Source organism: Gymnoscopelus microlampas, assembly GCF_963454915.1.
Source record: "Gymnoscopelus microlampas genome assembly, chromosome: 20".
In the NCBI taxonomy this organism is placed as follows: domain Eukaryota; kingdom Metazoa; phylum Chordata; class Actinopteri; order Myctophiformes; family Myctophidae; genus Gymnoscopelus; species Gymnoscopelus microlampas.
Genome location: NC_139957.1, coordinates 45,962,471 through 45,987,839, shown reverse-complemented (window position 1 = coordinate 45,987,839; position 25,369 = coordinate 45,962,471). Strand labels below are relative to the sequence as shown.

The window sequence follows — 25,369 nt, the reverse complement described above, 5'->3', positions numbered from 1 at the left end:
GAGCTACTATATACCTTACATCAGTGGTTCTCCGGGGACCACCACAATAATTTTAACCACTTAGCTTTGGCTATTCAAAAATAGCAGATCTACAAGCTCATAGCGTGGCACCGAGTACGGCGCTATGAGCTTGTAGATCTGCTTCTTTTTTTTTTAATCGAATGGCAAAGTATAAAATAATGGTTAAAGTGGTTACTCAGATGCGTTCCCGGTTTTAATGGGTTAAGAGGTAAACTGAACACTTTGATGTTTGATGAATCTTATAGTTAGGGCTGGCTCAGGCTTGCCTTGGATTAACCCTTTAGTTAAGTTGATATAGGCTTAGACCAGGGTTCACAAACATTTTCACAAGCCCACAACGCTTTAGAGCGGCTATTTTCACTATTTTCGAAATTGTTTGAGAAGGTCTGGAATATTTTCCCCCTGAAAATCTTGTGAAAAACAAAATGTGAAAAATGTTTTGGGGAAAAGATTGTGGAAAAATAAAAAGTATAAAAAAAAAAAAAGATATTTACTTGTGAACCCGCCCATAGGTTGTTGCTGTGCATCTGTGTCTCTGAACCTAAAAGGTCAAGGCAGAGGGCAGACCATTTAGAGCCAGGTTCTGTTTAAGTAATATTACATGATGATGTGCTTTAACATAGAACTACAACTACGTGAAGAAAAGCTTTGCAACAATGACATTATACATTTATTCATTAAATTGACGGCAACACAATCGTCATGATCGTCATGGTCGTTCATTCATACATTCATTCAGTGCACTACAACACATTAATGACATTCACTTCTTGGACACTTTAGTCAGCCTAGTGTTAGGCATACCTTGTACATCGTTTTGCTTTTGCAAAACTCCCAACATTAAATCATATAAATCCATTCTGCAGTGGAAGATGTAAGACATCAAATCTCAACTTTGAACCCAGTGAAAGAAGTGTCATGGGTGTCAATTAGAAAGAAAAATATATTACACCAACATTGATCAGGTTAAACACAGAGGCGTGTAGAAGGGTGGTTAACAAAGTTACCACTTAAGCCCTATTTGAAGACGAAACAGCAAAAAATAGGCGAGCTTGTAGGTAGCCTACTTTTGCTATTTTAGAAAATTAAAACTATTTTGAAATTGAACATTTTCAGAAAATGTTTGCCTATAATTACATACTGTAAAAGGGACTCCACGTTCAAAGTGGTTAGTTAATGTATGGTTGCAGACTAATCTCAGAGGTTAATGCAGAGATTATCAGCAAAAAAACATTCAAAATGTGCTTAAATGAACTGAATTTGAAGCTAAATGCGAACACCTGGTGGTGACAGTTGCTATCCTCTGGTCATCTGATCAAACAGTAATCTTTAAACTTCTACAACAGGGGTCTTCAACAGGGGGTCCGGGACCCCTAGGGGGTCCTCAGAGTTACTACAGAGGGTCCGCCAAATCTTTGTGTGATGTGATTTTTTGTTTTTACCTTAACCACTTGAACCCTAGCATCCCTTTTTCTGAGAGGAACTTTAGCCAAAAAATTGCCGATCTACAAGCTCACAACGCGTCGCATCGCATCCTCAGGTTCTTGTAGATTTGCAAACATTTTAGTACTTTTGGTACTTTAAGTAGGCTACATTTGGATGTCAATACTTTTGTACTTTTACTCAAGTACATTTTTAATTCCGGACTTTTACTGGTAACAGTACTTCAACATTGCAATATTGATACTTTTACTTAAGTAAAACATTTGAGTACTTTTTCCACCACTGGTCACGGTTGCCAGTTAAAATATAATACGGTATATATATATATATATATATATATATATATATATATATATTATTATTAGGATCAGCAGTGATCAGGTTTAGTCAATGACGATTAGCATGTAGTTCACAGTAAATCAAACAGTAATTTGTTTTCTTTCTCTAGACCTCTACGACGTGGTCGTGGTCGCCACAGATCACGCCGGCGTCCTCGTAGTGGGCGCAGTTGTGCGCGCCGACGCCGGCGTGGGCGCAGTCCAGCAGGCTGGCCTCGGTGCCGCGGCACTGCACGTCGTCCAGCAGGATCCGCAGGCTCCTCCCCTCGCCGAACTCGGAGTTCTTGGAGGCCTTCAGCGCGTAGCGGAAGCCCAGCTGCCGGCACACCACCGCCGCGTTGTTGGTGGTCCACAGGTCGTCGCACACCGTGCCCCACTCGCCGCCGGCGCGGACCTCCACCCGCCCGCGGTCGCCGCGCCCCTGCTCGTCCCCGGCCAATCGCACGGCTCCGTCGCGAGGAGGTTCCTGAGGCGAGGAGGAGGAGGAGTCCGTCCGGTGCTTGTTGCCCTTCCTCCGTCTGCCTTTGCGTTTGGTGTGCCTGGGCGGTCTGGTGGAGGTGGGGGGCGGGGGGACGGCCGTGGTGGGGTCTTGGACCCCGATGAGGTCGATGAGCTCTTGGAGCCAGTCTTTAGTGGCGACGTCGGGCGACTCCGTGGGTTGCGGCTCTCCGATGACGTGCTTGGTTGGCAGTTCCACGCCGGTTAACGCTGTATGGATGTAAGAGCAGAGTTTACAGTCGGTTTAACCACCTACCTGCCACCTGACCACGAGCAGGTCAACTCTACCCGCAGTATCAAGAGCCTGAACACTCGCTTTCTGAACAGCTTCCACCAAAGCTACCATCAAACTGGCCTGAACACCACCTGCTGCCAGGCTGGAATACTTAAACCTTGTGTCGTTTTTACTTCTTTTTTTTTTCTTCTTTTTTTTAAAAACACACCCGAAATAGGGCTGCTAGGCTGTAAGTGGTTAAATAATACAGCTGTAATAGTCCTGAGGAGCAGCAGCACGTGGAGACCAGTGTTGATTTTGACAGCAAAGTTTGATTTAGTTTTAGTCATATTTTAGTCATCTGAAATGTTTTTGTCCCGTTTTAGTCGACTAAATCTACAGTTGATTTAGTCGACTATAATGTATCTTGGTGGTGCCTTGATGGAGTCGTAATGACTGATTTTACACTTGGTTGCATGCTGAAAATAGCAGATCTACAAGCTCACAACGCGTCGTGCTGCGACGCTTTGTGAGCTTGTAGATCTGCTATTTTCAGAGCAGAACACCCAAACATAAAATGACTTGTATTTTAGTTCTACTGGATCTCCACTAGATCCCTCACTAACATTTTAGTCTAGTTTCTATTTGTTGACAAAATTGTCAATATATTTAGTCTTTGTTTCAGTCATCATAGCTTAGTTTTTATTTAGTTCTCGTCAGTGAAAAAGGGTAGGGCCTAGTCGACAAACATTTTTTTGTCATAGTTTTCGTCAACGACATCAACACTGGTGTAGATTCCTACAAAGGCTGTCGATTTATAAAATCATATAGGCATGCAGTGGTGGAAAGTAACTAAGTACATTTACTTAAGTACTGTACCTAACTACAATTTTGAGGTATTTGTACTTTACTTGAGTATTTCCAATTTCCAATACTTTTACTTCTACTCCACTACATCTCAGAGGCAAATATTGTACTTTTACTCCACTGCATTTACTTGAAAACTTTAGTTACTAGTTACTTTTCAGATATAAATTATGATATAATGAAACATACATTAACCACTTTAGCCCTATTTTAAACCTAGGCTATTTGAAAATAGCAGATCTACAAGCTCACAACGCGTTGTGAGCTTGTAGATCTGCTATTTTCAAATATTTAGTACTTTTACTTTTGGTACTTTATTTTTTTTATTTTTTATTTTATTATTATAATTTTTTTTACTTTAAATTTTTATCCCGCGGTTTTTGTAACCCATTTTTTTCACCCGGTGCCAATTTCCTAAGTGATCCTGGGCGCTACACCAGCCCTACACCAGCGCTACACCAGTCCCCCACAGCCTGGGGAGGCCAGGGCCGAGCTCATGCTTCCTTCAGTGCATGAGAGCCAACTTCTTGTCACCTGACAGGGGGGAGTTTCCCTGGTTGGACGTAGCGCGTGGAAGGAACACAAAGGAATACTTTTGGTACTTTAAGTACATTTTGATGCCAATACATTTGTACTTTTACTCAAGTACATTTTTAATTCTGGACTTTTACTTGTAACAGAGTATTTTTATTTTGCAGTATTGGTACTTTTACTTAAGTAAAGAATTTGAGTACTTTTTACACCACAAGACGGTCGTGTGACGACCAGACTTACTCTCCTGTGGCACGAATGGGATGAGTTTGCTTTTCACACGGACTGGAAGAGGGTCATAATGACACTGTCTTGGCGGCGCGCGTCTGGAAAATAGAACATAAAAATGTCATCCGCTTCTGCAGAGAGAGAGAAATAATACACACAAGAAGAAGTAGATGAAAACTATTTCTCAATTTGTCTCTAAAGTTAGTCTTTCCAACGTTTGATTTTGCATTTGATTAACTTTCTTCTGGAGTCACTAATGTCGCTGACGAATAATTAGCCACAGCTTTATGCAATTAGTTGACACAGCTCTGCACTGAGATAAAGGCAACAGCTTAGCTTTGGGAGAGAGAGAGCGAGAGAGAGAGAGTGTGTGAGAGAGAGCGAGAGAGAGAGTGTGTGAGAGAGAGTGTGAGAGAAAATGTGAGAGAGTGTGAGTCGTGAGAGAGAGAGAAAACAGGAGATGCGTATAAAGACAAAAAAGGGAAGAGAGAAAGGGAAAGGCAACGAGGAACAAAGGTTAAGCTAAAACAGAGAAAGGAAGATCGAGGCAGGACGACAGAGAGAGAGAGAGAGAGAGAGAGAGAGAGAGAGAGAGAGAGAGCAGGAGAGAGTGACAGAAATGAACAGAGAGCCAAGACCGCTCTGAGCCGATGTCACTGAAGTGACATTTAGGTCATGGGTTCTCAAAGTGGGGTCCGGGGACCCACGGGGGGTCCTTGGGGGGTGCCAGGGGGTCCCCAGCAAAATCATTACACATACTCCTATACGGGGGGGGGGGGGGGGGGGGGAGCCTGTCAGCAGGGAGTGTTGGGCAGGAGGAGTAGGACGTAGGTCCTAAGTCCTCCTGGTGGGGGCTCCTCACTGGTACGTGAGTCAGTAGGATACGACAGCAGTGACAACACAGAAATGTGAGTGGGGAGGAATTAATTGGCATGACGACTACATTGGGGAGAAAAGGGGTAAAAAAATAATTGGCTACTCTAATAATAAGAAAAAATAAAAAAAGATTTCACTCTTCTATAGAGCAGTGGTTCTCAAACTTTTTCATGTCAAGGACCCCCAAATTGACAGTTATTAGCCCGCGGACCCCCATTTGAAAATATATGCCAGGGACCCCCATAAGAGAAGATTTTTTACGGCTCTAGCAGTGATTCTCAACCATTTTGATTTCAAGGACCCCCAGTTTGACATGCATTTAGGCTACGGACCCCCATTTAATGGCATTTCTACCTCTGGGACCCCAATTCATATTGTAAAACCAATGTTAATGTAACTCTGAGAGTGTACAAATGTAACCAAATGGACCCTAACGGGTCCATTTGGTTCCATTTGTACACTCTCAGAGTTACAGACCCATAAGGGTCCATTTGGTTCCTATCCATCATTTAGCTGGGGACCCCCTGGAACCTCCTCAAGGACCCCTGGGGGTCCCCAGACCCCACTTTGAGAACCAATGCTATAGAATGATGTGAATGATTCTGTGCATTCCTTTTCTTCTTTGCAAACCGAGGACAGATGCACGTCTCAACCCCATTTTTGGGGAAATCATAAATATTATATAGATAGATATGCTGTAGATCTGTTTTTTAAGAGCTTGTTTGATGAGCAAACGAATGTCCCACCTTGACGGATCCACCACTTTGTACACGACTCCTGAGGGGGAGGTGGCGCTCGGTATCTCAGTGGACATGAAGTACAACTCCCCTGTTGACAAAACAAAGGTTAGGTAAGTGTATAAAATGACTTCAGAGGAACAATTAAAATCTGCTGTGTGTAAAGTGGTTTACAACTTAAAACCCTCTATTCTTAGAGTAAAATGGCCCTGAGTTGCAACTGTACTTCCTGTGCTCTTCTTTCCCCTCTACACCAAATGTTATTAGCTGAAAATAACAGATCTACAAGCTCACAATGCACACCCATGCAGACTTTGGGACCACAACCCAGCCAGACTCTGTGTCTCTCCTGTCTGTCTGCCGTCCTGTGTGGAAACTGTAGCCCTGGTAGCCCGGGCAACCGTCCATTCAGGCTATGGGACTGCAACCTGCTTCTGCTCTTGATTTTGTACCAGTGTTGATTTTGTCAGCAGCACATTTTGTTTTAGTTTTAGTCATCATAGCTTAGTTTTTATTTAGTTTTCGTCAGTGAAAAAACGCAGTCGACAGACATTTTTCATTAAAGTTTTAGTCGACGAAATCAACACTTGTTTTGTACACACATAACATACAGTACTACAGCAACAGCCTCGCTGGGTCTGCTTATATCACATGCACTCATACTGTAGCCCCGCCCGAAGCTATAAGCCCAATTCAATTCAATTCAATTTTATTAAAGTGACAAATCACAACAAGTTGTCTCAAGACACTTTACATGTAGAGCAGAGACCCCACAGTCCCATCCTGAGCAAGACATTTTGCAACAGTGGCAACGAAAAACTCCGGCTTAACTGGAGAGAGAAAGAGAGAGAACCACCAACCGTCCGGCTGGGGTATGGGACCACAACCACGGCTACAGATCCTATAGCCTGCGGGGACCGCAACCGCGACAACAGAGCTCATAGCCCATGGGAAAACGTGGGATAGGGTTAGATATGATGGGGCTCGTCAGACCAACAGGATGTGGGGATAATGGGCCGTCAGAATAATGACATGACATGGTGGCACCCTGTGTGAGTCTCTCTGGATGAGAAAACACCTGAATATTAAATATGTAAATATGTGAATGGTACCTGCTTCATCCTCAGCGAAGGAGATGATGTAGGGATGATAGTTGTTGATGATTCCAGGAAAGGCACAGGTCTGACCCACACCCATACACACCTCGTTATATGTCCACCTGCCTGTCTGTCTGTCCTCCTGGAGGCTCATCAGACGCCTGCAACACAACACAACAACATGATAACACAACAACACAACACAATAACACAACACAACACAACAACATGATAACACAACAACACAACACAATAACACAACACAACACAACAACATGATAACACAACAACACAACACAATAACACAATAACACAATAACACAACAACACAACACAACACAATAACAATATAACACAACACACCACAATAACACAACACAACAACATGATAACACAACACACCACAATAACACAACACAACAACATGATAACACAACACACCACAATAACACAACAACACAATAACACAATAACACAATAACACAATAACACAATAACACAATAACACAACACAACACAAGTCATCAAATGATTGGCTCAGGAATGCGACAAAAACAAAACAATGAATTCAAGACTTCATGGGGTGTGTAATCCATAGATAATAAGTCATTTTTTGGGTGAACTATCCCTTTAAGTACAATTTTGAGTAATGTTTACTTTACATGAATAATTACATGTTTCGATCATTTATACTTCTACTCCACTGCATCTCAGAGGCAAATATTGTACTTTTTACTCCACTATGATTATTTGACAGCTTTAGTTACACATTACTTTGCAGATATGCATGCATCGGGCCTTTTACACGTCTGTGTTCCACTGTCTCATAATTCACTGATGCTCTGGACATGGACATGGTTCACATCTGGACATGTTTAGATCCAGAATGTGTTTTTGGTTCAAAAACCTCAGCATTCAATGTATCTTGTGGATTCGCAGAAATGTACAAAAAAAATATGTTTTCTATCGCACAGTGGTGCACCTTGAGGGGTTCCAGGGGGTCCCCAGCTAAATATTTAATATAGCATAAAAATCGTTTTAACCACTTTAACCCTATATATACATCAGCTATTTGAAAAAATCTCTATTTTTCCCCCCCCAAAAAAAACATTTTAACAACACAAATCTTGTATATGGGGGTCCCTGGCATAACATATTTTCAGATGGGGGTCCACGGCCAAATGCATATACATTTGGCGGTCCTTGACATGAAGAGGTTTGAGAAGCGGTGATCTGACAAGGCAAGCAAGCTGTAAAAAAGAAGATACTAATTTCATAAAATGTGTATTACAGTACGTTCATTAAACCAAAGGCCTACCCGCTCATGAAGTCTCCAAATATGTACATGCCGTTCAGGTTGGGGTAATCACAGCCTCGGTAGACGTAGCCCCCCGTCACGGACTTGCCCATCTTGTGGGGGTACGCGTAGATGGGCAGGACGTCATCTAGGGGAAGAAACAGACGAAACAAGCTACTGAGTACTGTACCTCCATCACCGTTTCAATCAATGCAATGTACAGTATGCATTTACAATTAACCTGTTAAGACCTGAGGCCGATTCTAATAATGTTTTTAACAGTTTTTTGAAGAAAAAATAAAGTATATATATCTCAAAATATTTCGTTTGAGGGACCCCCAGAAGCAAAGATTTGAGTTACAAATGTTTGCTTTAAAAATATATATATTCAAAGATTTGCATACATTTTCATGATTTTTCAAAAGAATAGCAGATCTACAAGCTTATAACGCAACACTCGGTGCAGCGCTATGAGCTTGTACATCTGCTATTTTTGAATATCCAAAGGACCCCAATGAAAACAAGCCAATGGCTTTCTTGGGTTTTTTGACCTTGTATTGAACTGTACTTGCATGTTCTTTGTTCTAGAAACTTCTGATAAAGTATTCAATCAATCAATCAATCAATCTAAAATGACACAAATGCGTTCCCGGTCTTAATTAAGCCATAATTATGATACTACGAGTCTTCGTAGTATCAATCATTTTGCACACAGGATATTATCTTCCACGTTCACAGAGACTGAATGAGCTTGAATACGGCGTATACAGACTTACAGAGTCACGTACAGCATTGGTTCTCAAAGTGGGGTCCGGGGACCCCCAGGGGTACTTGAGGGGATACCAGGGGGTCCCCAGCTAAATGATTTATAGGAACCAAATGGACCCTTATGGGTCTGTAACTCTGAGAGTTAATCATTAACATTGATTTTAATTGGGGTCCCAGAGATAGAAATGCCATTAAATGGGGGTCTGTAGCCCTAATGCACGTCAAACTGGGGGGGGGGGGGGTCCTTAAATTACATGATTGAAAATCACTGCTAGAGCCATACAACTCTGCTCTTATGGGGGTCCCTGGCTTATCTTTACAAATGGGGGTCCGCGGGCTAATAAGTCAATTTGGGGGTCCTTGACATGAAAAAGTTTGAGAACCACTGACGCACAGAACGTGACAGCTGAACATAAGGTTATGAGAGAGAATTCAAAGAACCGGCAGGGCGGGCAGTGACACGCATTGTATCCGAATAAGGCAACCTATTTTGGGCATGGCCGTCTCAAAAGTCCCGTTGCCTCACATTAGTCTGGAGGTGGTAAAAATGCACTGCTGATTGGCTGAAGGGGAACACTGCTGATTGGCTGAAGGTCAGTCAACGGTATTACTCCCGCCCACCTCCAGCCCACAGCCAAATTGCAGAATGGGCGATCATGCCAGACTCACTCCTGAAATAAATTACAAATGAGATTTCCGGAGGGAGGGTTTACCAGGCTATCTAAAACTCTGTCCAGAAGAGTTCTTCAGCCTCAGAGAGGAGGCGTATTGAGTTCTTCAGCCTCACAGAGGAGGCGTATTGAGTTCTTCAGCCTCACAGAGGAGGTGTATTGAGTTCTTCAGCCTCACAGAGGAGGCGTATTGAGTTCTTCAGCCTCACAGAGGAGGCGTATTGAGGCTTTGCCAGTTCCTCCATTGTCCATCTTATATAACACGGTGACTCATATTGTGTTTAGAGAGAACCAGAGTGTCACATGGGGACAGGACTGACACACACACACACACACACTCCTTAAACACTTTCACCCTGGTGTCCCTCTTTTGAGAGTATGTCCGAATGTTCACACATTTTCATGGAAAACAGCAGATCTACGAGCTCACAACACATCGAGATGCAAAGCGGTGGCAGCTTGTAGATCGGCTATTTATTTGGCGTTCCCTGACAAAGTACACACTGGAGGATTTAAAGGCGCACTCCACCAACAATCGTGTTTTTTTTTGTGGTTCATATGTTTTTGAAGATTGGCCATTAGAATACAGTTTTTTTGTGTTTTAGTTTTTGCTCTCTGCTAATCCCTCCCTAAAGCATGAATATGGATTTTTAAACTCAAAATCTGGCTTTCAGATTCCCACTTCCTGAATACTGGTCTGATGCCAGTGCCTGCAACTCAGTGCTTTGTGGTTTGGTCGCGGTCTGTTTAGTGTGCATTCTCTTGCATTAATCTATCAAGACCGGGACGCATCTGTGTGTCATTTTTAGATTTCTTTGGCTATTGACATTTTTTTGGAAAATTTGTGCAAATCTTTGAATATATATTCTACAAAATGTCTTCTAAATCCTAACAGTTTTCTGAAAAAGATTATCTTGCTATAATATCAGTGGTTCTCACACTTTTTCATGTCAAGGACCACCCAAAATTATATGTATTTGGCCACCGACCCGCATCTCAAAAAATGTTGTTCCAGGAGCACAACATAACCCCTAGAAACAAAGATTTGAGTTAAAATGTATATATATATATATATATATATATATATATATATATATATATATATATATATATATATATATGTTAGTCGACCTTTTTTCACTGACGAAAGCTGAATAAGAACTAAATAAAAACTAAGCTATGATGACTAAAACTAGACTAAATATATTGACAATTTCGTCAACAAATAAAAACTAGACTAAAATGTTAGTGAGGGACGAGTGGAGAAGAGATCCAGTAGAACTAAAAAGACTAAGCTTTATGCTCAAGTGTTGCGCTCTGAAAATAGCAGATCTACAAGCTCACAACACGTCGCAGCGCGTATTTTCAGCATGCAACCAAGTGTAAAATCAGCCATTACGACGCCATCAAGGCACCGCCAACATACATTTTAGTCGACTAAATCAACCGTAGATTTAGTCGACTATAATCTTATGATATTTAGTCGACTAAAACTAGACTAACAGTAAAACATGTCAGATGACTAAAATATGACTAAAACTAAATGGAATTTGATTCAAAAGACTATGACTAAAACTGAATAAAAATTTGGTGTCAAAATCAACACTAACACTCACCCAGAGAGCTGTTAGCACACAGCTTACAGGTTTAAACACTATAAGATGGCGTCTCACCCAGTGAGCTGTTAGCACACAGCTTACAGGTTTAAACACTATAAGATGGCGTCTCACCCAGAGAGCTGTTAGCACACAGCTTCTTACAGGTTTAAACACTATAAGATGGCGTCTCACCCAGAGAGCTGTTAGCACACAGCTTCTTACAGGTTTAAACACTATAAGATGGCGTCTCACCCAGAGAGCTGTTAGCACACAGCTTCTGACAGGTTTAAACACTATAAGATGGCGTCTCACCCAGTGAGCTGTTAGCACACAGCTTCTGACAGGTTTAAACACTATAAGATGGCGTCTCACCCAGAGAGCTGTTAGCACACAGCTTCTGACAGGTTTAAACACTATAAGATGGCGTCTCACCCAGAGAGCTGTTAGCACACAGCTTCTTGTCGTAGCAGGAGAACCCCTCCTTGGCTCTCCAGCCGTAGTTGCGTCCTCTCTCGATGATGTCCACCTCCTCGTACTTGTTCTGTCCCACGTCTCCGCAGAAGATGCGTCCCTTCCCCTCCCTGGTGGCGGGGTCCCCGCGGTCCACCGAGCAGCGCCACATGTTGCGCACGCCGTAGGCGAACACCTCGGGGCGCGCCCCGCGCTCCTGGACGAACGGGTTGTCGGCGGGGATGCGGTACAGAGGCCCGCGCTCGTTGTCGTCCACGTCGATTCGGAGGACTTTACCCAACAGGGCCGACCTGGAGGACAAAGGACCACGCAGAGTCATCTTTATCTGTTATATCACAGGTTTACAGGTCTGAAGAAGGACCAAACACACACGCACACCCATGCACACGCACACCCAATGCAGCAGCCTGCCGTTTAGAGATTAGCAGCTTGTAAAGCTGGTCTAGGAACAGACAGGGCAACTAGTCAACATGTTTTCGACATGTTTGTCATCATTGGCTGTCCTTTAAGCCAATGGGTGAGACTTCCCATAGTCTGAACGGCGGTCTTGTCCTCCCATGCTATGGTATCATAACCCTACCCGTGAATACACGGCCGTGTAGCCCCAGAAAACTCGCACGCACACACACACACACGCACGCACACGCACATGCACACACACATGCGCACACACACACACACACACACACACACACACACACACACACACACCATTAAATATGAGCCATTAAATATGAGCCATTAAAGAATGGCTCATAGGGCGGCACACCGTGCTGAGAGCTTGTAGATCTGCTATTTTTGAATAGCCCAAATAAATCTGAAAAATGACACACAGATGCGTTCCTCGGTCTTAATAGATGAAGAGCGATGCATCCATGCATTATTAGGTTACGTTTTTGGTGACGTGATGTGAACGCCCTCCTTACCTGTTCTGTGCGTTGCCGTACTTCCCAAACGGGTCTCCCGCCATGCCTCCATCTCCTGTGAAGATGTACAGGAAGCCATCGTCTGCAAACAGCAGCTGTCCTCCGTTGTGGTTGGACGCCGGCTCATCGATCTCCAGGATGATCCTGCAAAAACAACATGGAAGTGATGAAGACACTGACATGCATAAACCTTTTTTTTATTTTTTTATCAATTGTTTTTATTATCAAATCGACAATACAATTATATTCATATGAATACATTTTTCAACAAAAACAAGATACAAACAACTTAAAACAAAATAAAAATAATAATAAAAATAAACATAAACCCACCCACCCCTCCCCGGACCAACAATTTCTCGAAATGTAAGGGCCAAACACCATGCCTATACCTGTGCAAGGTCAAAACACTGTGTACAACACTTAAACCAAATCTTTAAGCTTATCTGCAACATTAGACCACATATCAATGTTCCTCTCACTTGCTCCATGTAACCTCGCCGTTGACAGTTCTAAATATACAATATCCAAAAACGTTAAAACCCATTGGCGAAATGTTAGTGTATGAGGAGGTTTCCACCTTGTAGCTACCATTTTCTTTGCAGCTGTTAAGCCAGCAAAGAAGATGCGCTTGTATGTGCAGTTCAGGTGTAGCAGGGACACATCATTTAAGATAAATACAGCAGTTTGACATGCTATCTACAAGCTCACCACGCATCGCACATTTTAGCACTTGTGAGCTTGCAGATCGGCTATGATCTACAAGCTCACCATCATACTGGTCCTCCATCATACTGACCTCTCAGAGGTGTGGTCCACCAGGTTCATGTCGCTGGAGGACACTCTGAACTGGCTGATGCGGATCCTCTCGTCGAAGCCCAGCTCCACGGAGTAATACACGTACAGCTTCCCGTTGTACTTGTAGTCGGGGTGAAAGGTCAGGCCCAGGAAGCCCCTCTCGTCCCCCTCCCACGGGGACGTCAACACGGCCTGGGGGACGGGGGACGGGGGGGCAATCAGGACATTTTAAATGAGTTTCCGCAATATCTTGAAAAAGACGATTGCGCAAAAGATAATTGCGAATATCTCACACAACTGCAATGAGGCCATTATGTGATCCTTATGCCAGCCTTACCTTGGTGATGTTCAGGAAGGGTTTGTCCAGCCTGGAGCGGTCCGGTAAGTAGACCCACACCAGACCCAGCTGCTCCGCCACGAAGAAGCGGTGGGTCCCATCGTTGGCGTGAACCATGGCCAGAGGGTTCCTCAGGCCGTTGGCCACCTCAGGGATTAAAGGGGGAAAATGTAAGGTATATCTATCTCATGACGGAAATGTTAGCTTTGGATTGAGATCCTGTACAAAACTCCTGCCCCTCACCTCCTCCAGACAGAGCTGCAGACAGCCCTCGGGGTCGGCCTGCACCCGGCCCAGGTTCTGGCTCAGCAGGTGGTTGCTGAGGATGCGAGGGTAGCAGTAGTCAGTGTCCTCCAGCTCCAGGTGCTGACAGAAACGGGCCTGGTCCGCCTGGAAGACACACAACAATCTATCTAGACTAGAGCATGGGGGCAAGAAAGTGACCACTTAAACTGTTTTTCAAAAACAGCCATTTTACAGCCACTCTACAAGCTGCATGTTGAGATCTTGTAGATTGACAATATTCTGCTATTTTTGAAAATTGTAAAAGGAAAAAGAGTTACAATGACATGGTTGAAAGTGGATCATGAATGTGTGGGTTTCAGACAAAAAAACCAAAAGAAACAGTCACAGTGTCACAATAGATGCATGGATTGAGATGGGCTCGAATTTGAGGTTTATTGAGAATGCCACTGCCATCCTAGTAACCCAAATAATAATAATAAATCATATAAAAATCCTTTGCGGTATTTGTCAGTGAAATATGTTCTCTGCATTTAACCAGCCTATGTGTCAGGAGCAGTGGGCAACTACGGGGGGGGCAGTGCCTCTGGGGAGCAGCCAGTTAGGGGTTAAAGGGATAGTTCACCCAAAATGCCTTTTTTTCCTATGGATTAGTCACCCCATGGAGACTTGAATTCATGGATATTATTTAGTTTTTGTCTCATTCCAGACAATCATTTTTAATGACTGGCAGCGGTTTCGGTCCGCTGGTCATCAAATTATTGTCTTAGGAATGCGACAAAAACTAAATAATATCCATGAATTCAAATCTCCATGGGGTGACTAATCCATAGAAAAAATGTTTTGGGTAAACTATCCCTTTAAGTGTGTTGCTTAGGGACACTTCGACACGTAGACCGGGGACTGGGAATCTAACCTGTGACCTATTGTTTCCCATGTCTCTCTCACCCACTCAGTCCCCCAAACGATGCCCCCATACCTTGAAGGTGGCCAGCAGCGGGTCGTCAGAGATGTGAGCGGCCGTGTCCTTGCACTTCATCCAGAACTGGGAGCAGTAGTCGGGACAGAGCCCGGGCAGGGAGCGTAGCGGCGTGCTGGGGTCCTCGGCGTCAAAGAGATGGGCCGCGTATGGAGAGCATTCCTGGAAATCACATCGTTTCCAGGAAGGGAAGTGAGAGAGCAGACAGAGAGAGAGAGAGAGAGGAGAGAGGTTAAGACAGCAGAGTGCTTACAGAGGAAGGAACAGACATAATGGGAACTATTACGGAAACATTGATGCTATATTTGTCCCAAAACGTTTTATACAGAGTGACTGCAAAATCCTCAAATAGCTTTTTACCAAGCTGCCTTTGCCGACATGTGTATATGGTCTCTGTGGAAACCTCATATGTTCCAAAACTGTTTCTTTTCAGGATTCAAATAAAAAAAGCCTTTGATACATTTTGTCATCGATATGTGTTTATAATGTGTTTATAGCCATGTGTCACGTGAAGCTTGACCAATCACTTTGTTGACGGGTCTGACCAATCAGAACGTTGACGGGTCTGACCAATCAGAACGTTGACGGGTCTGACCAATCAGAACGTTGACGGGTCTGACCAATCAGAACGTTGACGGGTCTGACCAATCAGAACATTGACGGGTCTGACCAATCAGAACATTGACGGTGAACACGGACAAAGTCAGGTATAGAGCAGGCTAGCGGCGCTAAAAATATCAAAAGTAGCAGATCTACAAGCTGGAAACACGTCGCTTCGCGACGCGTTTCCAGCTTGTAGATCTGCTACTTTTGATGCTTTTGTGTGATGCTGTAGTTTGATTCAAGTAGGCCGTTTATTCACGAAAAAACACAACAAGTTTAAATACGGAGATAAGAGGTTTCTGCCAGACAGCACAGCTATGATATTCATGTTATAACTATTTCTAACAGCAAATGAACAGTTTTGTGGTTTTGAAAGCCAGGTTTTTTAAGTTGCAATGTGACAGCTCTGTTTAAACATGTCTTTATTCCCTTTAATTGTGCACATTTCTTAGTGCTGATTTGACACTTGCTATGAGAGTGTAAACCTATGTTTTCTCATGCCATTAAAGCTCCTTTGAATTAAATGTAAATTGAAATGCCTGGTAATGAAAATCAAGGCTGTGTTTTTGGAGTTTTGTTTAAGTTGCCATTGATGATATTGCGTGCTAGGGGGGATCTGCAGTGTTTATTTAGTTTCATATTCATTTAACTTATGTCTGTGTCCAAGTGGTTGTCTAAACAAATGTCCCTCTGGGGCAATACATGTCTAATCTAATGTAATTAACATCTAATTAGATTACTGTACTTTATGCATCAAACTGTGTGAACTGTAGCTGTTTTTATAGGTGAGTCGGTGTCTGTGCCAACATTATAATCTGCACAGCACAGATCTGGAGCATTTATAACCAGAAGAAAGTGACCTTTATACCCATGCTTTACCCAGGTTTCTCAACGCCGGGTCCTCGGGCCCATTAGGGGTCCAAATGGACCCTTACAGGTCTGTAACTCTGAGAGTGTACAAATGGAGCCAAATGGACCCATAAGGTCCATTTGGTTCCATTTAACACTGAGGAGAATCCAGTGTAGATTGGGAGTCCCAGAGATTAAAACATATATCTCTGTGGTCTAATTCCCATTGTGCTGTTTACATTTCTGACTAAGTATTCAATCAATCAATCAAAAATCTCTAATAGGCCTATAGCTTATCCTATGGGGGTCCAGAACAGCAGCTAAACCCTTCTGGAACCCAATGGACCCCCAAAAGGAGCCAGTCAGTATAGCCTATACTGGCTCCATTTTGAACACATCACTCAAGAGAAAGTTACTGACCCGTACAGGTCCATTTCTCTTCAAATTGGCAGTACTTCTACTCCACTACATCTAAGAGGCAAATATTATACTTTTACTTCTACTCCACTACATCTAAGAGGCAGATATTATACTTTTACTTCTACTCCACTACATCTAAGAGGCAAATATTTTACTCCACAATTATTTGAAAACTTTAGTTGCTTGTTACTTTATAGATTGTTTTTATCATTATTACAAAACATAAAATAACCACCTCAGCCCTATATACATTTCGTCCATTTGAAGATATGAGCTTGTAGATCTGCCATTTTCAAAATATTTGTATACATTTTAAAACGTGTGAAATGGGACATTCTGCATAATGACTACTTTCTACTTTTGGTACTTTAAGTACATTTTGATACCAAAAATGATACCACAATTCATTTTTAAGTAAAAAATGTTGAGTACTTTTTCCACCACCTCGGACCAGACTTTTTTTTTTAAATCTCTACGAGAGTCTTAGCTACTACCCCCCCAGTTTGTACTGGAATGTCACCTCCAAAGCCCGTATTTCTCCAAACATGTACAAATGCAAAATATAAGATGCTTACCCGCTTGCCACAAATGTTAACTAGGTGTCCGACATGTTTTTGAGCAATGTATTAGTCCATATTTGTCAATAAAGAAGTGTTTTAATCCCGTTTGTGGCCGAACACCATTTCTTCCGGTTTACATTGAGTGTAATTCCGGCTTTCACCGGATGCGCGCCGTCGCTACCACTCATTGGAAACTTCCGACAGAATTGGCCACAGACGGGATTAAAACACTTCTTTATTGAAAAATATGGACTAAACACATTGCACAAACACGCCGGACACTGAGTTAACATTTGGATCAAGCGGTTAAGCAACTTATATTTTGCATTTGTACATGTTTGGAGAAATACGGGCTTTGAAGCTGACATTTTAGTGCAAACTGGGAGGGTGGAGCTAAGACTCTCGTAGAAATGTAAAAAAAAATGTAAAAATCGATCAAATACAGCGACAAGAGTCTTGTTTATTACGGCTTATATTACCTGGCAGAGCAGGTCCTGGACGTATCCTGCGCAGTTGGCGTATCCATAGTAATCGAAGTTGTCCATGACCTGGTAGAACCTGGCCATCAGCTGCTGGTCCCTGGCCGGGTCACAGCAGCCGAAGTCCTTGTACTGAACACAGAAGGTCAGGTCCTGACCGGGCCGGAACGGAGGCTTAAAGTCCAGACACTGTGGGTGTGAGGACACAGGTGGTGCGACCCCCCAGACCACCCACAGTAACAGGTAATAATCCAGTAATAACACACTTCTTCTTGTTGTGAACGGAGAGTGCCACACATGGCCCAGGACGTTGCGGTAATAACGCCCCATAGCGCTGTTATTACCGCGTTAATTACGCGGTAATAACGTGTTACCGCGTTGTTACAACAAGGATTTCATGGAAACGGCGTCCCGTCTGGTCTGGTTCTGGACCCTCTGGTTCTGGACCTTTTAGTCTCTGGTCCTGGACCCTCTGGTCTGGTCTGGACCCTCTGGTTCTGGACCTTCTTGTCTCTGGTTCTGGACCGTCCAGACTGCGGACAGGGTTCCTGTGTGAAGCTGGTCTGTCAGACAGTGTTGTTAATCTTTGCACTTTGCTCCAAACTTTAATCATCAACTTTCTGCTGCTGCAGAGCAGAGCTCTGTTTGCTGCTGGTCCGTCATCACCACTGACTGACGTCAGTCCTACTATTTATATTATTAATATTATAATGAAGCTATTATTATTATTATTAATGAAGCTATTATTATTATTATTAATCCATTATGTGTTTCTATAAGTTGTGCTTCAGTCCATTGGATCTGCAGCTGCTGCTCTGTCTGTACCGAGTTCTGCTTCTGACTGAAAGTGAAGTCATCCTGTGTGTGTGGTGTGTGTGTGTGTGTGTGTGTGTGTGTGTGTGTGTGTGTGTGTGTGTGTGTGTGTGTGTGTGTGTGTGTGTGTGTGTGTGTGTGTGTGTGTGTGTGTGTGTGTGTTCTCTCTCTCTCTCTCTCTCTCTCTCTCTCTCTCTCTCTCTCTCTCTCTCTCTCTCTCTCTCTCTCTCTCTCTCTCTCTCTCTCTCTCTCTCTCTCTCTCTCTCTCTCTCTCTCTCTCTCTCTCTCTCTCTCTCTCTCTCTCTCTCTCTCTCTCTCTCTCTCTCTCTCTCTCTCTCTCTCTCTCTCTCTCTCTCTCTCTCTCTCTCTCTCTCTCTCTCTCTCTCCCCCCCCCCCCCCCCCCTATTGGCTGAGGAGCTGAACAAAATGGGAGAAAGGCAGCATGTTGTATTAGTGAGGGCAGTTTGCAGTGTTGTCATTTTAAAGGTGCAGTCAGTGAGTTATTCACTTTTGATGAATTGAATACAATGGAAACAAGAAACGAGCCCCCCTTATAGGGCTTGTTGTGCTATCCTTTTAGCACCATTGTAATCCTACCACTGTAGGCTACTATTTGCAAAGTGTTGTTAAAGTATTCAATCAATCAAAGTGTTATTTATATTGTCAGTTTGTTGGAACAGAGAACATGATAAAACTGAAGCTGATAAAAGCCTACTCTCTCCTGATTAGATGAAATTGTACAAAACAAGTTTAGGCCTATATATAAATTATTATATCGATTTTTAACCTTTTCACACAGCATACATACTTAGTTATTTTACACCACTGGGTAAAGCCAGCTGGTTAAACAAAGAAATATCACCGTACACCTTCTTATAAGCTAGACTAATAATACTAATAATAATAATAATACTAATAATTATTATTATTATGATAATAATAATGATGATGATGATAATAATAATAATGCGTTTTAATTATTATTAGTATTATTATACTGTCTTCTGAGAGTTACAATGAATAAATTACAAATTATTGTGTGGAAAGAATTACAGCTGTGATCCTATGTGCACCAAATTAATACACAAAATACATTATTATGGTAATTCAATACAATACATAGTTCTGCCTAATACGTAGCCTACAGGGGGGGGGGGGGGGGGTCCCAGATGAAGTGAAGTGACAATTTAAGGACTTTTAAAACCTAAAACATTTTAATAAAAGAAATGAAATGAAAAAGACCATAATACTGCATCAAGAGTAAGCCACAAACTATACTATAAACACAATGGCTAAATTGTCAAATAATAATATGTTGGGGGTCCCCAGTTCAAATATGATTATTTGTGGGGTCCCTGTGCAGTTCAAATATTTAAGACCTGTGCTCTTATCCCGTTGTCCACCAGAGGGCGCCCTCATCCAGCCAAACGGATGGACTTGTTCTTATTTAATGGTGGTGGAGGAACTACACAGGTTTTTGGACTAAAAGTATCAATACCTATTACCACAGGATAAAAATACTTTGTTACAAGTAAAAGTACTGCATTCAAAACCTTGCTTAAATGTAAGTACAAAAGTATTAGCATCAACATATAGACTAAATGTAAAGCTATACACTCACTCATTATGCAGTATTGGTCATTTCAGGTCATTTTCATCACATTGATCAGATTTTTGATCAATAATTTGATCAATCTAAGCCTGCAAAGCAACTACAAGTTTTCAAATAATTGCAGTGGAGTAAAAAAAAAAAGTACAATATTTGCCTCCGAGAGGTAGTGGAGTAGAGCAGGGGTCTTCAACAGGGGGTCTGGGACCCCTAGGGGGTCCTCAGAGTTACTACAGGGGGTCCGCCAAATCTTTGATGACATCATTTTTTTTTTACCTTAACCACTTGAACCCTAGCATCTTTTCTGAGGAGAACTTTGGCGAGCTTGTAGATCTGCTATTTTTTGGCGAAGAGGTGTTTGGTGTAGAGGGAAAAAAGAGCAGACCAAGTAAACAAAAAAAGTTAAATCTGAAACACAATTTTTATACAATATAGAGGGGGTCCCTGCTTCATCTCTCTCTCTCTCAGCTAGGGGGTCCTTGGCCTGAAAACGTTGAAGACCCCTGGAGTACGCAGCCTATCAAAAATAAACACTCAAGTAAAGTAAAAGTAGCCTACCTTTAATTGAACTAAAGTAAAGTACTTGAGTAGATGTAACAAGTTACTTTCCAACAGTGCATTGTTGTTATAGTGGATCTATAATTAGATGAGAAAGTAGTGTTATCATACCTCAACACAATCAGCCATCTTCTCATAATGCACACAGTGGATGTATTGTTCTCATTCAGGTCAGGGGGAGGAACAAACACAATTAATTAGAATCCATTTAGTCTAATTAACGAGCACACAGCAGGCCTGGCCTGTAGACATGGTGGCCTTCATAGATAAGGCTAGAGGAGGGTTGGACTTTAGTAATTGAGGATTTTCAATGCGTGGGAATTCTTAACAAACAACAGGATTTAACAAAATAATTAAAATCAATAAAATACAAATGATTTGCTCTCACACAAGTGAACGCCATGCAGCTTAAAGTGGAAATACTTTGTCTTGATTGTCTTTTAGGGAAAATAAAACATGATTTAACAGAATAGAAAGCACATTTTCTATATATAATATTAACCCATGAAGACCTGTCATTTTAGATTGTAACCACTTTAAGCATTATTATACACACACACACACACACACACACACACACACACACACACACACACACACACACACACACACACACACACATACAGTATATAAAAGAGTCTCCCTTGTGTCTCCTACCGGAACCGCTGCCTACCGGTCTGCTAGTCATCAAATGATTGTCTTAGGAATGAGAAAAAAACAAAATAAATATCCATGAATTCAAGTCTCCATGGGGTGAGTAATACATAGAAAAAGAGTGAACTATCCCTTTATTGATAGTAAAGTAAAGTAATTGACAGGAAATGGGTAGAGAGAGATGGGGAGTGACACGCAGCAAAGGTCGCCGGGCACGGGATTCGACCCCGCGACACGCCGTCAGGCATGGCAGCCTATAGGTGCCCGGACCGCTAGGCCAGAGATCCGGGCCATCATGGCAGACTGTTGATAGAGACAAATGAACACCTCCAACACCAACACGCTTTAGAAAACAAAGTGTTTTTTTAATTTCATCTCAAAATGGTCTAAAAGTGTCTTTTTCTCTGAAATGGTTCTTCATAATGTCACCATGAAAAGTCTAAAATATTTGCCCATTTTCAGCTACATACAGCTTATGAAAACAAATGATATACAGTATATAAAGGCATGCTAATCTCAGGTAGTATACAGTATGTACATTATTTACAGCCTAACGACATAGACCTGGCATCATCTCACACAACACAATACAATGAATTCATTCATCACAGGGTCTGGTTCTCAAAGTTGGGTCTGGGGTCTACCAGGAGGTCCAAAATGGACCCTTACCGGTCTGTGACAGTGGTGGGAAAAGTACTCAAATGTTTTACTTAAGTAAATATAGCACTACTGCAATGTAGAAATACTCCGTTACAAGTAAAAGTCTGGAATAAAAAAAATGTACTTGAGTAAAAGTACAAAAGTATTGGTATCAAAATGTACTTCTGCCAGTAGATCTGCCATTTGAAAATAGCCGATCTACAAGCTCACAACGCTTCGCGATGCGACGCGTTGTGAGCTTGTAGATCGGCTATTTTCAAATAGCCTAGGTATAAAACAGGGCTAAAGTGGTTAATGTATGTTTTATAATGTAATGATGTATATCTGCAAAGTAACTAGTAACTAAAGTCTTCAAATAATTATAGTGGAGTAAAAAGTACAATATTTGCCTCTGAGATGTAGTGGAGTAGAAGTCAAAGTATAGACAGTTGAAAATACTCCAGTAAAGTAAAAGTACCTAAACATTTTACTTACGTACATCACTTTGAATGTAAACTATAGGAACATATAGTTAGGACATCACTTTGAATGTAAACTATAGGAACATATAGTTAGTATCACTTTGAATGTAAACTATAGGAACATATAGTTAGTATCACTTTGTGCTTCCAAATAAAAACAACATGTACATAGAAGTCAGTAGTTGTGTGTATTAGCAGATTAGGAAAAAAATAAGTTTTAGAGGACTGAGCAAACCGTACGTATGTTTTGATATGCGTTCACTTTTAATTTACCAAAGCATGAGAAGTTGAAATATGGAGATACAAGGTTTCTGCTCGACCATATTAGGAATAACACCTTTTTCAAATGATTACTGCTCATGTTGTACACGTAGCCTATAGTTATAAGTTGCAGGCTTAACACTCTTCTATAAAAAAAAAGGTCTTCTGAAAAGTCCCACATGCTGCATTGTGTTCTCCAAACGGCACTGAAACTCTCGAGGTATCTAATTCACTGACTCTCACGGCTGGGTCCCCGGGGACCCGCAGGGGGTCCAAAAATAGACCCTTATCGGGTCTGTAACTCTGAGAGTGTACAAATGGAACCAAATGGACCCTTACGGGTCTGTAACTCTTGAGAGTGTACACATGGAACCGAATGGACTCAACTCGGTGCGTATCAAACCGGGGGGTGCTTGAAATGAAAAACCTAACCACTGACCTAAACTATAATGGAACCTCATTCTACACGGTAAAATCCTCAGTGCTTATTTAACTCTCAGAGTTACAGACCCGTTAATGGTCCATTTTGGACCCCAAGGTGGTCCCCTGCACCCAACTTTGAGAACCAGCTGTTCTAATTCATATCAGTTCTCTCATCCAATGAGAATGTTTAATGTAAATAACATCCATAGGTACAGTATGTATGTATGTATGGATGTATTAGACACAAAGCACACAGTGCTGCACACAACCTCTTTAACAATGTGTCAAACCTTTATACAGTATAAATACTGTATATATATATATTATTATACTGAGAGAAATCCTTCATGTCTGTGAAAAGTAAAAGCCTATTTGTTTAAGTGTAAAGATCAAGTCAAACTAAACATTGTGTCAAGAGTCATAGCAGAACGTCACGCAGGATTCTATTTCACCCATTTTGTTCTATTTTGTTTTTTTTGGGATGCGGGTCCATGCCTCTGCTTATGACCCCCCCCCCCCCACCACTGGTCATTCATCAATTTGATTTAATGTCATTAAATGTATACTGTTTGACATCCTATTTTGGGACAAAAAAACAAAACAAGATCTACAAGCTCACAATGCAGAGCGATACAACGTGCTGTGAGCTTGTAGATCGGCTGTTTTAACTCGTTTTTCACAGATGGAACACGAATCGAACCCCGACTTCGATCTATTGAGAATATTTCCATTAGAGTCCACACTGTGTGTCATTATGTACTACAGTATAAACTATACCTCTCTGGTATGATACTGATGATATTTTAGCAGCCTATAAACTCTCCTGTCAAAACATAAAGACTCTCAAGCTGCAGGCAGCGACACAGGGTATACATTTTTTTTAAAGTCAAATAAAAGTCCAATATCGCGAACGGTTTAGCTCATTGGTTCTCAAAGTGGGGTCCGGGGACCCCCAGGGGTACTTGAGGGGCTTCCAGGGGGTACCCAGCTAAATGATGGACAGGAACCAAATGGACCTTTATGTGTCTGTAACTCTGAGAGTGTCCAAATGGAACCAAATGGACCCCGGGTCCATTTGGTTCCATTTGGACACTCTCAGAGTTAAATTAACATTGATTTTACAATATGAATTGGGGTCCCAGATATATAAATACCATTAAATGGGGTCCGTAGCCTAATGGATGTCAAAGTGGGGGTCCTTTGAAGTTAAAATGATTGAGAATCACTGCTAGAGAGCCGTAAAAATCTTCTCTTATGGGGGTCCCTGGCATATCTTTTCAAATGGGGGTCCGCGGGCTAATAAGTGTCAATTTAGGGGTCCTTGAGATGAAAAAGTTTGAGAACCACTGGTTTAGCTAACTTCATGGTCATTATTAGTGAAGATGAAATAATTTGAATATTACCCGATTTGTAAAAGTAAAGTGTTATTATTATTATTAGGTCATAATTACTACATACTGCATTAATTATAGTACAGTACAGTAACGCCCCAACACTGAGCCAATGTTAGTGAACAGGTGCATACTTCCATCCATCGTACAACGGCATCGCGGTCTGAAAATAGACGATCTACAAGCTCACAAAAACACAAAAGGTTAGAATATGGAGATGAGAGGTTTCATAACGTGGTAAAAGAGGTTATGCTATTTCCTATAGGAAACAAAAGAGTTTCTTTAAGAACAAATCAAATGCATCTGCTTTAAAAATGTGTAAAATAAAAGAAATACAAAGATTGTCACGTCTTTAGATTGTTCATCATGAGGTTGTGTCTTCTAGTCCTTGGCATTGAACGTTACAGCAGGTGTTTCATCCTTATTCATCCTTATTACGCTATTCATTCACAGACTGGGATCCCTGTCAACTTAGTATCATTTAACCCATTCAATCCGGGAACGCATCTGTGTCATTTTTAGATGTATTTATTAAAAAAGTTTGAGAACCACTGATATTATAGAAACATAGGTAAGAAAAAAAAAAATGTTAGGATTTAGAAGACATTAATCCCCAGAAGCAAAGATTTGAGTTTTAAAAAATCGCTTTAAAATATATATATAATATATAAAATATATATATTCAAAGAT

At 41.8% G+C, this 25,369-nt stretch overlaps 1 protein-coding gene across 1 annotated transcript; it reads right to left on the bottom strand.

Annotated features, from left to right (window-relative positions):
• Nucleotides 1–1,908: 1,908 nt before the first annotated feature.
• Nucleotides 1,909–18,179, bottom strand: hhipl1 (HHIP-like 1; the record flags this gene model as incomplete). Its single annotated transcript, XM_084044691.1, has 12 exons — nucleotides 1,909–2,510; nucleotides 4,156–4,238; nucleotides 5,763–5,844; nucleotides 6,866–7,011; nucleotides 8,169–8,295; nucleotides 11,617–11,945; nucleotides 12,582–12,725; nucleotides 13,381–13,571; nucleotides 13,717–13,863; nucleotides 13,960–14,106; nucleotides 14,939–15,100; nucleotides 17,850–18,179. 12 exons carry the CDS (start codon nucleotides 18,177–18,179, stop codon nucleotides 1,909–1,911), a joined length of 2,490 nt encoding a protein of 829 aa, XP_083900817.1.
• Between the last annotated feature and the right edge of the window lie 7,190 nt (nucleotides 18,180–25,369).